Genomic DNA, 15,814 nt, shown 5'->3' with positions numbered 1-15,814 from the left:
AACTAAAGACTATGGTGCATTTCATCTAAAGACTACAGATCGGCCATCCTCAGGAGGAGATGTTTTACAAGGCATTTTTTTGTATGGTGCATTTCAACTAAAGACTACAAAAAAATGCCTTGTCTTTCGACAGCTATTCCAACGTTGTATTGATATGTTTTAGGAAAATAAGCCGTAATAACGATAGAACTGGTCAAGACAAACAGAAGTTACGGTTCAAAATTTCGATTGGTGAAAAATTGATCGAGTAATAGAATTTACAGTTAAACCAACCAGCCTTTTTGTACGGAAATATATGGAGCCAGGCACATTTTGACCGAAAAGGAGCATTAAGTATATCTTGGTCTTTGTATACAGCACTTATCCGTATGAACGTTTCCATTGTACCCGGATTATTCAGGATGTTTAACCTATTTACCAGATAAAACACGTAAGTAAAAATAATTTAACGTCAACATTTCGGGGGTTTAACTGAAAATAACCGAGGCGTTTAATAGTAAAACGTCTCCTCCTGAGGATGGCCAATCTGTAGGCTTTAGATGAAATGCACCATATGAAGCGTTGAGCGAAGTAAAAACCTATAATTACACACCGCCCCTTGTCGAGCAGGCGCGTTACAATTGGCGAAACGGTTCCACAGCATGTGGTTCTAGTATCGGCCCTCGCGGAGGAATGTCTGATGGCAAAGGAGATTTCGCAATGAACGATATCGTTCTCTGATAATTCAAACTCAATTAATCATGAGGCTATAAAGCTGCTCCCACTAATAGTCGTCGCCACGAAATTGAATGGAGGTAAGCGAAATAATATATCGGTCGTCTCGTGAAATATACTGCAAGCTAAGCGAAATATAGTGATGAAAAGCTGCAATTAACCGCAAAAAGGTGTATACTATGGTGCACGTCATCTATAAACTACCAACTTTTCACAAAATTTTCTGACTTCTATTTCATATTCATTACTCAAAATTGCAGCAAATTGAGACGTATAATCGACAGATCTCAATGTGGTGAAGAAATTCTACGTCTCAGATTCAAATTTTGTGATGAATTGGTCCAGAAATAGATATTTAACGTAGCGGTATTTTACATGGGCGCTTGGATATTTGGCCGCTCAAATATGTCTTGATTTTTGTATGTGACTCTTATCCGTATTTAATATCCGGAGGCAGTTGGGACCTTTAACCTCCCACTCCAGTGATAAAACGCATGAAATCGGTATTTAACGTATCTGGATTTTGGGTTTAACTACATTAATTGCACGTTAAATAATAAAACCTCCACTCTTCAATTTGGCCAGTTGGAAGTTTTTAGATGAAGTGCACCATACTCCATACTGTAGTAAACTCAACTACTAGTATTAATAGTCGTCCTCAGCGTATCTATCATCGAACTGTAATAGCGTCTTCTCTCGAGCCTAACTGTAAACCACTACGAATCCCAACAACGTTCCATGTTCCGTCATTTCGTAGCGCGCTAATGCTGGTGCACATTGTGGCCCGCGACGAGATCGCCGCACTTGGCGTACAGCGCGTCAATGTCATGGAGGAATTTCTTCTTGGCTTCGTTGCGCTTGAGTTTGAACGTGGGGGTCATCAGGTCGTTCTCGACCGAAAACGGTTCGGGTACCAACTTGAGCGCTTTGATCGTTTCAAACCCGTACAACTTGCCCTTCTTGCTCAACACAGCCAGCGACTTGAGCACCTCAGCTACCACCTCTGGATTCGCGCACAACGACTCGAACGAAGTAGAAGCCACCCCGAGAGACGCCGCGAGCTTTGCCAGCTCGGCCTCGTCCGGCACGACGATAGCCACCACGACACTATGCAGACTGTCGCCGTACACGAACGGCTGCGCCACGTATGGGCTCGTGATGAGGATGTTTTCAATCTTCTCGGGCGCGACGTACTCGCCCTGGCTCAGCTTGAAGATGTTTTTCTTGCGGTCTACAATCTTGAGCCGACCGTCCAACGTCCACACGCCAATGTCCCCCGAGTGGAGCCATCCATCGGCATCGAACGCTTCCGCCGTACGCGCGGGGTCCTTGTAATACCCCGAAAACACGGGCGGCCCGCGGAAACAGATTTCACCGCGACCGTTCACAGCCATCCGCGTCGCGTCGTCTTCGCCGTGTGTCGTATCTGTCACGTTGTACCTATACACAAGATATGTGTCCTAGTTCAGAACACGAGCAATAACAATAACCAAACGATGAAAAATAAATTTTCGTCGTGGACATATTGTACTTAAAATGATAGGAAAACAAGCACAAAAATAAAACGTTTGAAAAAACTTTTTTTTGTTTTCGGGGGGTGAATACGCTTGAAGTACATTGAAAAAACAATTCTTTTTTCGTTGATTTTTGTTTCATGCATGAAGATGCATTGAAAAAAAAACAATTCTTTTTTCGTTGATTTTTGTCATCCCAAATCTTGCAAGACACAGTTTCATGTGACAGCGTTCAATAAATACACAAGCCAAGTCGTACCCCATGTCTGGAATGGATACCAGTTTGATCTCCATGGGAGTGATGGGCACCCCGATGGTACCGCAGGTCACGTCCAGCGAGTGCGTCATGGTGCCGGCGGTCACAGTTTCCGACTGGCCGTAGCCTTCGTGCACGGGAAAGTCGAACAAAATGCGGAAAAAGTTCATCACGTCGTCAGCGAGCGGCGCCGACCCAGTCACGATGAGCTCGCACCTGTCCAAGCCCACTTTGGTTTGAATCTACAGTCCCCATTAGCAATTGAAATGTCGTTATCAAACGACGATATGAAACCAACCACTCCAATCACATTGTGAACCATCGTAGTAGTACACACACATTACGTTGTTGTTTCCTAGCCACGACGTTTCGAGTCCAAAGTTGGCCAATTCAATTTGAACGACTTTCGAGTGCAATCGAATGCATATGATTGACAAATGTATTTATGTGATTGCGAATCAAATCACACTAACGAAACATTTCAACCAATCATATCGGTTCTTGCTCAATCAAATGAATCAGCCAATCAAAACCTAGCACACGAATCCAATCCAATCCACTCGACATACCCCTTTACATCGAAACAAGTGTTCGACTTTAATTATTAATTAGTGTGAATGGCAACACTGTTTCAAACAATCGATCGATAGATTTGGCGACTCTGCACCACAGTCCAAACAAATCACGACAATTACGACAACAATCACCCACCCACCCACGACATCGGACACCACGTCACACAAATATATATATATATATATATATATATAAATATTTACCTTGGAAAAGATGAGCTTGTCGAACACAGCGTGGCGCGTTCGTCCGTACTTCTTCAAGTTGGTCAGCTTGGTGTCAAGCGCCAGGTTGAACAGCCACGTCTTGAGTCCACCCGCGGCTTGCGCGCCGTTGACGACCTTGTCGTAGATCTTGTTGAGAAGGCGGGGCACGGTCACAAACAGCGTCGGGCGCAGCACCGCCAGGTCCTCTGTCAACTTGAGTGTGTTGCCCTGGTAAAACCCGATGCGGCCGCCTTCGATGATAATGATCGTGTGGATGATGTGCTCGATGCAGTGGGCCAGCGGCAGGTACGACATGTGCACGCCCGTGTGGGTGAAGGTCTTCATGGCGTTGCCGACGCAGATGCGCTCGCGCATGCCTTCGTCCGCACTCATTACGTTCAAGTGCGTGATGGGCACGCCCTTGGGGTCGCCCGTCGTCCCGCTCGTGTAGCTACAATAGTATCTCCGTGAGAATATTGCCCAGTCGATTCGACATATTGGACATATGGGGGGAGTGCTCCATCAAGTGACCAGACGACAACAAATACAGATAAGGAATCAAGTAGCCAATCAAAATCCAGATCACGAATCAAGTAGCCAATCAAAATCCACTCTTCGACCACCAAATCAACATCGAATTGTCGGGGATAAAAGAAAGACAAAATACAATGAACCATCGACGAACGACGGAAAATTATCCGGACGGCAACGGAGCAGAGTCGAAGCATGTCACCAAACACACCAATGGCATCGTTCACATCATGAGAGCGTCCTTACATGAGACAGTAAATGTCATTGGGAGCAAGCGTCGCAGAGGCGACGGGATGGGCGGCCCCAATGGCTTCGATTTGGGTTAGCGTGACAAGCTTGACGCCCGCGGCAGCAGCGGCGTCCGCCTGCGAAGGCGAAATCGTGTCGATGTCCACGACAACGACAAACTTGAGCGTGGATGTGGTGGCCTTGGCGGCGTACACGCCCGCGAGTTCGGCGGTGGTGCACACCACGGTGGAGGACTGGGTCTGCTTGAGGATGAACTGCGTCGAGTCGGCGCCGAGGGTGTCGTAGAGCGCGACGGCAAACCCACCGAGGTACATGGCCGTGTACTGGCCGATGACCCACTCCGGGCGGTTCTTCATGTACAGACACAGGGGCTTCTCACCATCGCTCGTGACTTCAAACATCTTTTCGTGGACAAGGCCCGCGGCAAAGTTTTGGATGCGCGAGTACACTTGCGCGTACGTTTCCCACACGTAGTCGAGTGCGTTGCCATCCTTGTCGAATGGACGACGGCCGAGGAACGCGTTGTTGCCGTGCTTCTCGACGGTGGCTTTCAGCGAGTCCAGCATGGAAGGGGACGACGGCTTGGGCGTCGTGCCCACGCGGTGCACGGCGCCATGTCCCGGCTTGACTTCGGAATCGTCGACAATGACGTAGTTAGACGGCACCTTGACAAGGTTCTTCGACGGGATCGTACACAGATAGCCAATAAAACCAAGGAGGCCCGCCGCGGCGAGCGCGAACGGTGTTGTGAGCAGAGAGACCAGCATGTCTGTCTGAGGTGGCAAATGCAAATGTGCGACGGACAAAGCGTGTTCTCGCCAGCTGGTAGATAAATGTAGGTAGAAGTGGTTTTATAGTTTAACGTAATGGCGCGATTTACTGTTAACGCATTGGAGGATCTGCTCGTTACTCTGTAACGCTTGTTCACACATGACTTGAATACTTTAACGCTGAAGATTTGATACTCTAAGTAAAAAACGCCATCATCCTCCAGTTTAATAGAGTGGCTACTACTTCAACACAGAAGCCAAGATGCCATTTTCCGGCACAACACAAAACAAAGACCCCCTTCGTCGTGCAAACTGGTGGAACGCATATGGTACCATATAGCAAGCACATCCACTGACGAATGCAATTGATACAAGTACTACCCGGATACGTAGAACTAGTAGAAGTACTACGTAGTACGCTGTTTGGGTGGAGGGAGGGATATACAGTGGAACAGTGGTTCTCCATGTAACATCCATGCCTTTTCATTTTTCACGCGTGTATTGTGCTTTCGGGTTAAACTTGCCAATTGTGAGCCATTATCATTGGGAAAATCGCCAACAAATACTTCCTCCGTTCCAGAATGAAGTACTCCGGAGTACTAGTACTTATTACTACTACACATACCGGTACTGTACATACCTTGTATACCATTTGGTATCCGGACCTCAAATATGTCAAACCTAGGTCAAATTCATCCTAAATAGGTTTCAAAATTGTAACGTTTCGTTTGGCGATTTTCAGTATAATTTTATTTTCAACCAGACAACAATGATGCAAAATTCGTTGGTCACATTTGTGGATGAGAATGCCGGAGTAGGCGGTAATGGTCGAAGCAGGAGGGCTCATAATCTGTCACGAAGCAAGAAACAGGAGGTAGGTGTAGGCGATAGGCGTGTAGCAACTTTGCGCAGAGTATCCAAGACAAACCAAGTGTGCGGGACAGGGGAAAACGAAAAGTAGCATTCAGTCGTTTACAAACTATCTAGCTTCGTTCCTATTGGCTAAAACTCAGCCAAAGAGAAACACTGACTTGTGAGAATCAGCGCTCTTTTCCTTGTGCTAGAGCCGTGATTGTGTGAGCAATAACTGGGTAGGGTTGCGACATGAAGAATATGCAGAACATGCAGGTATAAAGCGGCCACTGTCTCGTCCTGTCAGAGTTCGTACGTAGACTAGGCGATAGAGTTTGGGAGAAATAGGCGAGGACAAAAGGCGTGAACACAGGCGAGGGAAAAGCACCACTTGACATTCCCGAAACGGTGTCAACAATATGCTACAGGTCTTGCATATTTCCACGCCACAAACTTATAACGTATTATACAGGTTATATTTTAGTGCCTCGTAGCGCAGCTCATCATTTTACGAACAACCGACCGCCACCGCCGCGTAGTGCAGCGGTGACCGTCTTCCTGCTATCTGGGGCGACGGCGACAAGGCAGTGGTGTGCAGGAGTGCATCGATAATAGAGTTACATTGTAGTATGCTGCGGTGGACAGTGGGGTAATGATGGTGGACGACCGCTGTGATGTCCACCAATGCACACACTATATACGAAGAACATAAAGGGTTTGCACTCGTCGAGTCGCTAAAACACCTGGAGTACCTGCTACGCTATATTGCGATGACTTCCACCGTCGTTGTACCCCATAGTCCTCTGCCGGCGAGCGCAGTGGTGGCCGTCCTCCATAGTCTCTCCTTTTCCGTTGGCGACCCCACAAACCAAGTAGTATACTACTCGGTTCCGATACATTTGTCAGGTGTCCCTTCTGATTGGCGGGATTTTTCTAATATTCAGCAGATTTCTCATCTGATTGGCGCATCAATCGGCGCAAAATCTTACCATTGATTGGGTAGTTTAAGGGCTTTCCAGAAAGTTTTTTTGTTCAAAAGTTTTGGCGCTTTAAAGTTGGTAGCCACCAAACATTTTAGGGGTCATGACCCGCTGGAAGCTCACAACTCCATTTGAGCCCAACTACATCGTGCACCTAAGATTCTACCATCGATTCATGCCTACTGAATCCGTCGGGGCTCATTCCGGTGCTTCCTGTGCGTCAAACTCGCCCCGTAAACGCAACAAGCACATGACTCTGGACGAGCGCCGTGGTGTCTATGAAATGCTCCTGGGCGCTGCTGTGAACGGGGATATCCCACTTGGAGTTCTAACAAAGACGGCACAGCGCTTTGGCTGCCACCCGCGGACAATTTCACGGCTCTGGCGACGTGCCAAACTCTCTGTCCACGGCGACGGCGGTACTGCCGATGTCAGCACCAACATGTGTAAGAAAACGTCTGAAACATGATATTGAATTCGTTTTATGGAGTATTGAATTATGGAGTTTTACTTTATTAGGTAAAACTGGCCGCAAACCATCCCGAACGCCCGATGAAATCGAGGCAGCAATTCGTCAAGTTCCACAGCTGGCCCGCCAGACACTTCGATCTTTGGTCATTGCCAGTGGTGTCCCGAAGACATCACACAAGAAAAGTACACCAAGATTCAAGGCCAGGTCGAATTACGTCAAGCCCTTCTTGACGCCGGAGAACGTCGAAGCTCGTCTGTAGTACGCAATGTCCTTCGTTCGACCCTTGTTAGATGGACGCCACTGTTTCGCCAACATGTACGAATATGTGCATGTCGACGAGAAGTGGTTCTATCTGACAAAGGTCAAACGAAGGTACCATGTGTATGATGACGAGGAAGTGGCTGCACGTTCAGTCAAGTCGAAGAGATTCATCACTAAAGTGATGTTTCTTGCTGCTGTTGCTAGGCCCCGTTTCGACCATTATTCCAAGAAACAATGGGATGGCAAGCTTGGTGTCTGGCCTTTCGTTCACGTGTCGCCAGCTGCGCGTGCAAGCAAGAACCGACCAAAAGGCACCCTGCTTACTGTTCTTCTCGCTGTCGACGCCAAGGTGTACAGTGATACGATCATGGACAAGGTTGTGCCGTCGATCCAACTCAAGTTTCCTGGCGATTGGAGGCGCAGACAAGTGCTTATCCAACAGGATAATGCAAGCCCACATCGCCGTGTGACCTCGGAATTTCTCCAACAACAAGGCATTCGTGGAATCGGAGTCGTCAACCAACCCCCGAATAGTCCAGATTTCAACGTCTTAGATTTAGGATTTTTTAATTCTATTCAAAGTCTCCAGTACCAAAAGTCTACTCGTTCAATCGAGGAACTTATTGGTGCTGTGGAAAGTGCGTTTTATGAGTTGTCGACAGATACCCTTGCAAAGACATTCATAACCCTTCAAAAGGTTATGGAAAAGTCCATTGAAATACATGGCAGCAATAACTACAAACTTCCTCGTATGAGTAAGGATGCTAACATTGCTGACTTTGCTTTGTATAATGTCGAGTGCGATGCTTATTCCTACGAGAGCGCATTGACTCATTTGCATGAGCGTCTGGGCGAAGAAGCCACCATGGAAGCCTTGGTAGATTATCTTGAATAAGTACTCCCGATCAACTTAAAAAAATACAATAAAATTTTTGTTGAAAATATGTGGTTTTAGAGCTCAATACAAAATTCAAGTTGTTTCGAATGAATGTTGAATACTTTAATCAAATGAAAAACTACCTGACAAAAGTACCGGAACCGAGTAGTATGTAACATGTAACAAATGAATAAATATACACGGTTTTGCGAATCTAAGGGAGCAAATCACGAAATATATTGGCAGTCCACGAAATATACTGACAGTCTACGAAATATAATGAGTGAATTCGACGTTCCCATGAAACTAAATGCCAAGGTCGCGAAATATAATGAATTTTCACGAAATTAAATGGGATTCCACGGAATATACCAGATATATTTGGAAATTAACAATCCATGATGAATGCAACATTCTCCATTGACAACATGTGTCCTGTGGCATCTACTGTTCTATGCGTAAGGCGATTATTCAGGAAGAAGCAACACGAGATGTTAGTAATAAAATGAGAGCTAACATTACGAGTCATTGCGCACAACTTTGTTTGCCTTGCTCCGGTGTACCATGGTACTCCGGAGCATGGCCGCGCGTCATGTCATCGAATGCTCTGTCGTAATTATATCATTTTGAATAGAAATACACGTCTGATCCTGATATTTATGATATTGTAATACATTATTTCATACAAAATGTACAATTATATAATGGTATACTAACGTTCTGTGTTATGGGTAAAGATGATCACCAGCGGACATACTTGTGCATTGTATCCGGAGTTATAACCAATCCAATCCGGGGACATGATTAACAGCCAATTATACTTGCATTTTTTGTTTTGCAGCCAATCGATGTATACGTAATTGCTAGGACGAGATCGGACAGATTTTGTCCGAATGGATCACGAAATATGAATATGTGCAATACAAACGCTAGCATTAACACATATATAAAAGTGGGAAACAGATCACTCGGAACACAGTCATGTCGTACAACCGCCACGTCCAGTTGTAGGTGATTAACTATACCAACTCAGCGCCGCTGTCTCCGCCAGGCTGTTAAGAATAGGCTTTACCCTCGACCGGTACTGCATGAAGTGCAATTCGGGCCGGTTTGTCAAAAAGGCCCCAGCGTGCACTAAGGACCACCTTCGTACTCTACCGACTACACGGATTCCGGTATGTTCAGCCTGTTATGTTATCTATTTGGCCGTGTGACGGATCTGTCGTCACACAGAAGGCAATCTCACGGTCAGCGCTGCCGGTGAACTAATCGCACGATTGATGCGAATGAAGACATCAGATGAACAAGGTTTGTGGTTATATTACGATGAGAAATTCTTTGGGTGCCCCCTTAACGCAATGGCTGCTGCTGTGGTGATGCAATCGACGCCACATGCCTCCTCCCTTGGTAACTTACCATCATTTGAGGCGCCAGTACAAGTGGAAGCGATATCGTCGATCCCAACCGACCACTCGGGGCCGTCGTCGGGAGCAGCCCATGGATGCAGCGGTTACAATGATGGTGTAAGTTGCAGCTCTGCCCGGAGTCCACAGTCACATCAACTGCCTGCTCAATCGCATCTGCCAAGTGGTTGGAGTCGTAGCAGAGTCAACAACGCCGCTCGCGAAGGATGCAAAGCGGGATGCCGATGTACCCGAATTGGATGTGGTACCGGTGAAGAAGAGCCGAGGCGAAGCGATTATACCGTCCACGTTGAGGTTTGAGTGGTTCACGCTGGTCCCACGTCCATGGAACCAAGGCAACGACGGAAACCGTCTACGTCGCTCGGACATGAAGCTGCTTGTTGACTTCATGCGGCTTTACATCGAAGGTGGATACAGCCTAGATGAGCACAAAGATGGATACCGCGACGAAGTACTCAAGCTAGGGAAGTCAGTAGAGGTGAAGTTGGGATTATATTTTAAAGAAAAAGGAATCAAAGCTGAGGCAGGCGGCGCGCGCTTGAAGAAACTGCGTGAGGTGCACTGTGTTGGGCACTTTGATGCCCACATTCAACGCTTTGACGGGCTGTTTCGTGCCGGGCTAGTCGAAGACCCATCGCCTTTGTCGTCGATTAATCAGCTACGACTATTGCAATTGAACGCATCAATTTGAAAAGTTTAAATTGATAATACTTACATTTTGAAATATGTTTGCACTGAGCGAATGGGTCCACAAAGTGCAGCCTAGTTATATAGTAGTTGTGAAGATAAGAAGGTGAATGAACCTGATGAGTTGCTGGTTTGAATATTCAAGTACCATGCGGAACCACCGCAGGATTTTCGCCACCTTAGGTGGGGGGACTTACATATCAGATCATTCTACTCGGGTCCCCTTTGCGAGTAGAAGTTGCTTTTGAACTCGCAGTAAGGATGGTTAATCAGTACGCGCAACACAACAAAAGAAATGGCATAAAAGGTTAAATCAAATTTGTGCCATGGAAGGCCGCATCACCCGTGGTCGGGTCTAGTTTTGACGAGCGACGATGATAGTTTCGGTCCCCTGTAAATGAATGCGTTGGCAAGCCACGGTGGACTGGGAGGACTTGTCCGATGGGTAGTCGAGTGGTAGTTCATTGCAGAAAACAATATGTGGTTTGGACGTGAGATCTTAGTCGTCCAACTAGTCGACGTGTGTGCCAGGCGATGGTGAAGCATTTGGCATCGTTGGCGAAGGTGAGTTATCAGGCACCGCGTATAGTCCAGGGCAAGGCGAGTCGTTAAACTCGTCGCCGGCCTCATATAGCACGTCGTAAGGATTAGGGTCGACCCATTGTATGTGAGCGATCGCCTCGGATGTTTTGAAGTCGCGATTTGAGTGTTTGGCCTCGCCACACTTATTGAGCGTGTCTGCGAACCAGGCATACCATTTGGCTTCGTCCTCGATGTCTGCCGGGGCCAGAAGTAGGTGGGCATCCGACGGAAGGATGAGAGTTTTGAGTATCTCGTCCTGTGCAGGGTTCTTGCGATCAGTCTGCATGCGGACGTCAGCTGGAGTAATCGGGTAAAGTCGATCCTCGATTTCCCTGGGATATTCCTCCTCGCGTATTTCAGGGCACGACGAAAGAAGGCCGTTGACTTCAGCGTCCGTGAAGACTGGGCATGCAGGTTGGTCGTCCGCGCCTTTGCGGACCTGATTGCGAGAAGTCGATGAAGCAACCGTCGAGTCGAGTGATGGTGCTTGAATAGGAGCTGGACTCGTCACAAACAGACTTGGCCAGACAAACGTGGTTCGTCGGCGTGGGCTTTGAGTGCGTAGGTGAAGAGTTTGACTCAAGCTTGGCCAGACGAACAGAGTCCGTCGGCGGGGGACGTCGTCGTGAAACATGAGTGTGCGTAGAGAGATGTGGCGTTCGAGTTGAGTCCAAGATTGAACGGTGGAGTCCTTCCTCCGTCGTAACAATTGGGATCGGACAAGAGAAGGAAGATTCATCGTTGTCAGGTACATAGGGAGCGTGATGAGTGTGGCAAGCCGAGACGAAACCCGTTTCCGTAAGGTTCACCTCAGCGCCAAAGCCTCAGGCTTGATTTGCGGGCTTGGATGGGCACTTGACGACAGAGCTTGACACGTTGGCCTGGGTAGTGTCCCGTCTGGCCGCAAGAGTTGCAGTGCATAGTCCGTCGAGAGCATTCGCTGGAACCATGACCACGACGATCACAACGACCACAAACGTTTTGGCCGCTGACCGTCATTTCGTCGGGCTTGGACGTGATCACCACTGGGGTATGGCCAACACGAGTACGTCCGGCACCGGCCATTTGATTATGAGTCGGTGTCAGGTTCGGTGGAAGGGCCGCGTGACCGGAAGGTGCAATTGTATTATGAGCATATGGTTGTTAATAGGGCTGTCCAAAAGACAAAGTCGCAGGCTGGATCAGAGCCGCTTGTTGATAGGCGAAGCCATATGGTTGCGTCGGCTGGATCGGGACAGCATAATTGGGATGAGTTTGGCGACTCAAGGCGTCGACAAACCCTTGCTGGACTTGGTTCGAACGCTCGATCAACGCGACGAACGCCTTTTGTTGCTGGGCATGGTTCGTCGTCATGAGTCCGAGAAGTTGCGGCATCGCCGCTTAGTCTTCAAACTCGACATGAGATCTGCGGCGTGACAGAAGAGGCGACGCCGGAGGAGTTGAACGTTCACTGGTAGTTGTACGATACGACGCCGACGTAGAGGCCGAGGAGTTGGATCGAGGCTTGGCGTACGTCTGGGGCTTTGCACTTATTTCGTCCAGACGAACTTCACGCGCGCGAAGGAGTTTCATGAAGTTGGCGGTCGATTTGAGTTCGCGGTCGGTGTGTTCGAGACATGACTCTGTATGGGCATGTCGTACTCCGCGTTTGAACATGGCAACCCCTTTACTAGCTGGGAAGTCCACTTCGTCCAAGATCGTCTGGAGTCGAATTGCGTATGCATTTTCCGGTTCGTCCATGTAACGCTCAGATGCTTCGATCAGGTTGCCCACGTGGTCGCGAGGAGTGCTGCTGCGGAACTGGTCCACAAAGCTATCATGGATCTCGGACCAGACCTCACCGCCTTTCATCTTGGAGTAGGAGATCCACCAGGCGTTCAGGGCAGTGCGGGTCTTGTCGGCCGAGAGCTTTAGACCGAGAAGGGACTTGCGCTCGTCGTCGGTCAGACCACCACGGTCAGCGTGTTCCACAAGTTGCTTCATGAAGTACTCGCAGTGATCATGGGCGTCCGACGACGGGATGGTAGTGTATTTCATAGCGCGACCGAATGCTTGGTTGCTCGAGGACGTGTCGATAGTCTCCTTGACGTCAACCATTTCACTGGACATTTTGGTCAAGAGGGCAGTGCGTTCAGAAGGTAGCTGAAAAGGATAGCCCGACGATGGTTTGGGTGCATGGATCGAAGCTTGGGCAAGACAGGACGAGAAGTCTAGACTGAGCCGATCAATGCGTGCTTCGAGAAGTAGCACGCGGTCTTGCAGAAGGGTCTTGTCGTGGACGAGAGACGAGACGCGTTCGTGTAAGAGTTGGTTTTCCTGGCGAAGCGCTTCGAGGTAGGGACGAGTGTCTCTGAAAGGGCGGGTGGTGCTGGGAGTTGTTCGTGGAGGAGACGATCGAGATCTTGGACGTCAGACGAGAGGTGTTCAACTTCACGGGAGACACGATCTTCGTACGAGTGATGAGCGGTCTGCAGTAGAGCGGTGGCCGAGGCTTGACTTTGCAACGAAGAATGCAATTCAGAAATGACGCGAGCATTGACGGAAATTGCCGTTGGATCTGAAACCGCCAACGCAGAAGGGGGAAGGAGATTCACGGAAGCGTACAATGCTTGAAGTTCAACTTGGATCGACGAAACGTCTTGAGTCAAATCTTGTTCCGTTCGGTCACTGTATCAACAGCGTTGCCGAGGTGGACAAGTTCGTCGGTAGCAGCTAACTGCCAGACACGGGTAGACGAATTCCGACTCGGTAGTAGCTTCCATGATCGAGTTATCGTCCGTTTCTATTTCACCAAAGTCGTCGAGAATGGAGCGGATGGGAGGTGGTCCGTCAAGTGTCAAGATCGGTGACATCGTCAACGACGGCATTTCATCAGTCGCGTGGATCTCCATAGGTTGGTCGTAATGAACGACAGGAGCCAGACCAAATGGTTGGTCCGGTTCAAATATCGTTAACTGCTGATGATGTTCCATGATAGGTTGATGAATGGGCACCATGTCGAATAGCGGACTGAGCTCGACATGGTCCGTAATGGCCTCGACACCCATGGATTCGTCTGGACGGGCAGACAAGTCGTAGTCGTCCATCAGTTGGGGGGAATTTAGTTCGATCTCGGATCCACGTGAGCGACTGTGGACAATTCAAATGGTAAGGCAGGATTGTAGACGGCAGTCTCGTGAACGAAGTCGGACCCCGGCAGGGCCAGACGAGGCGGTGATGAAGAGTAAAAGAGCTATCTCGTCTGGTCCAGTACAAACTGGTTTCGTCTTTTTCGGGAGAAGTTCGTCTCTCCACGTCAGCTGGACTTCAATGTTAAGTTAGAAGGTACAAGTCGTCACCACATGCGTAGATTGCATCAAGACTGGTAGACGACAGTAGCGATAACGTCCCAGGCGTAGGACTTGACGAGGTGTCCAAGTCGTTCAATTCAAAACGAGCAATTGGACTCGTAGATGTGAGCGCGACAACAGACTGGGTCAGAGTCTCGTCGTCGTTACCCTCGAATATGGACTCGTCTGACTTGTTGTCGTCGGACCTAGCTTCAAGTGCGCGTGTTTTTCCCACGCTTTGCAACGCGATGTAAATCTCGACGGTGTTGCGTATGTGTGCGGCGAGTGTCGTGTACCACAGGGAGTGGTTCCTCGATACGTTGCCACAGCATCATGCGTTGTTTTCCACCGTGCTGTTTTGGAACGTGGACTTGCATCGGCTTGCACCGAACGTGACTGACGATCAACGATGGCAACATCCGACGAACGGACATTCCCCCACACGTCCACATGTACACATAGTTGGAAGTGATGCGCAATGAACTGCAATCCACCCACGACAAACTGCAAACCGCTCACAGCGAGCTCCCAACGTACACGCCAAAGTCGAAGTCACACTCACCGAACTTCAATCGATGCGAACCGCATCGACACTACGCACCGAGTGGAATCGCGATAGTGGTGATGGCAACGACGGCAACGTCGAACGGCGCTTGGTTTCACCAACAACTATTGGTGACACCATGCCACCGATGGGACATTCCAACGGCGACATGATTTCACCAATTTCCCTTCAACACGACCCCCACCACGAGCACCAACGCTGACATGCAAAGGGTATGGTCTATACCTCTGGGGTGGGCAATGCTATCAGCTACAGGAGAAATTTCAGTTCCCCAGCGTGAGTTTGCACGCAGGTTGGATCTTGTGGTTTGTGGGAAATGATTCTACACAAGATCGTCCCTTCTGCTGTATCAACAGTAGTGATTTGGCGACCGAGGCGACCAAGAACATGTACGCCCAATGGAAATACTTGATGCGCCGAATGGAGGACATTTTCGATGCCGAAACTGGTGCCAAGCCCATGACTACGACCGTCCAGCTGATCGCTACGTCACCGAGTAGTTTGATGTGGTCTTTCGCGTGCTTGGTCCACAACTGACCGGACGCAATAAGAAGCGCAAAAGCGACGAAACGACCTGAAAGTTGCGATGGTATCGGGAATTCTCCACAAATGAAGCGCTCCGTGTAATAGATAATAAGTACTACAAAATACATGATCACTGATCTTGCCTATGTTTGACTTACTACTGTTGTCTTGCGCCGGTGTTCGCAACCGACGACTACCGTGTTCACAACGGTGACCTCGATGACAAATCCAAAAGCAGCTTCATTATCCAGTCAATCAGTCAGTTCCCTCCTTTCACTTCACTACTCTCTACTTCGAAGTACAAGTCATGTATCGATACAGTGTACCATCAGCTCGTAGCATATGCCTCTCCAGATCCAGGTCATATGTCACATTCTTCAAATGTCGTGCGTGACCAACATTCGGCTACCCACACTCAGGCACGGGGAGTCGAACAGAGGCTCCATA

The 15,814-nt window shown here is 48.6% G+C and overlaps 3 protein-coding genes across 3 annotated transcripts; 2 read left to right on the top strand and 1 right to left on the bottom strand.

Moving 5' to 3' along the window:
• Positions 1–1,336: 1,336 nt before the first annotated feature.
• H257_03261 (hypothetical protein) lies at positions 1,337–4,893 on the bottom strand. The gene is made up of 4 exons (XM_009827269.1): positions 4,041–4,893; positions 3,264–3,714; positions 2,488–2,726; positions 1,337–2,154 (listed from the first exon to the last, which is right to left on the bottom strand). Exons 1-4 carry the CDS (start codon positions 4,808–4,810, stop codon positions 1,476–1,478), a joined length of 2,139 nt encoding a protein of 712 aa, XP_009825571.1. The 5' UTR covers positions 4,811–4,893; the 3' UTR covers positions 1,337–1,475.
• Positions 4,894–7,430: 2,537 nt separating this feature from the next.
• Positions 7,431–10,370, top strand: H257_03260 (hypothetical protein; the record flags this gene model as incomplete). Its single annotated transcript, XM_009827268.1, has 2 exons — positions 7,431–7,878; positions 9,790–10,370. The coding sequence occupies 2 exons, from the start codon at positions 7,431–7,433 to the stop codon at positions 10,368–10,370; spliced, it is 1,029 nt and encodes a 342-aa protein (XP_009825570.1).
• A 4,179-nt stretch (positions 10,371–14,549) lies between these two features.
• On the top strand, positions 14,550–15,379 carry H257_03259 (hypothetical protein; the record flags this gene model as incomplete). The annotated part of the gene is made up of 3 exons (XM_009827267.1): positions 14,550–14,669; positions 14,740–14,810; positions 15,202–15,379. The coding sequence occupies 3 exons, from the start codon at positions 14,550–14,552 to the stop codon at positions 15,377–15,379; spliced, it is 369 nt and encodes a 122-aa protein (XP_009825569.1).
• Between the last annotated feature and the right edge of the window lie 435 nt (positions 15,380–15,814).

This window comes from Aphanomyces astaci, assembly GCF_000520075.1.
Source record: "Aphanomyces astaci strain APO3 unplaced genomic scaffold supercont1.5, whole genome shotgun sequence".
Classification (NCBI taxonomy): Eukaryota; Oomycota; class Saprolegniomycetes; order Saprolegniales; family Verrucalvaceae; genus Aphanomyces; species Aphanomyces astaci.
This window is presented reverse-complemented; position numbering and strand designations above follow the sequence as displayed.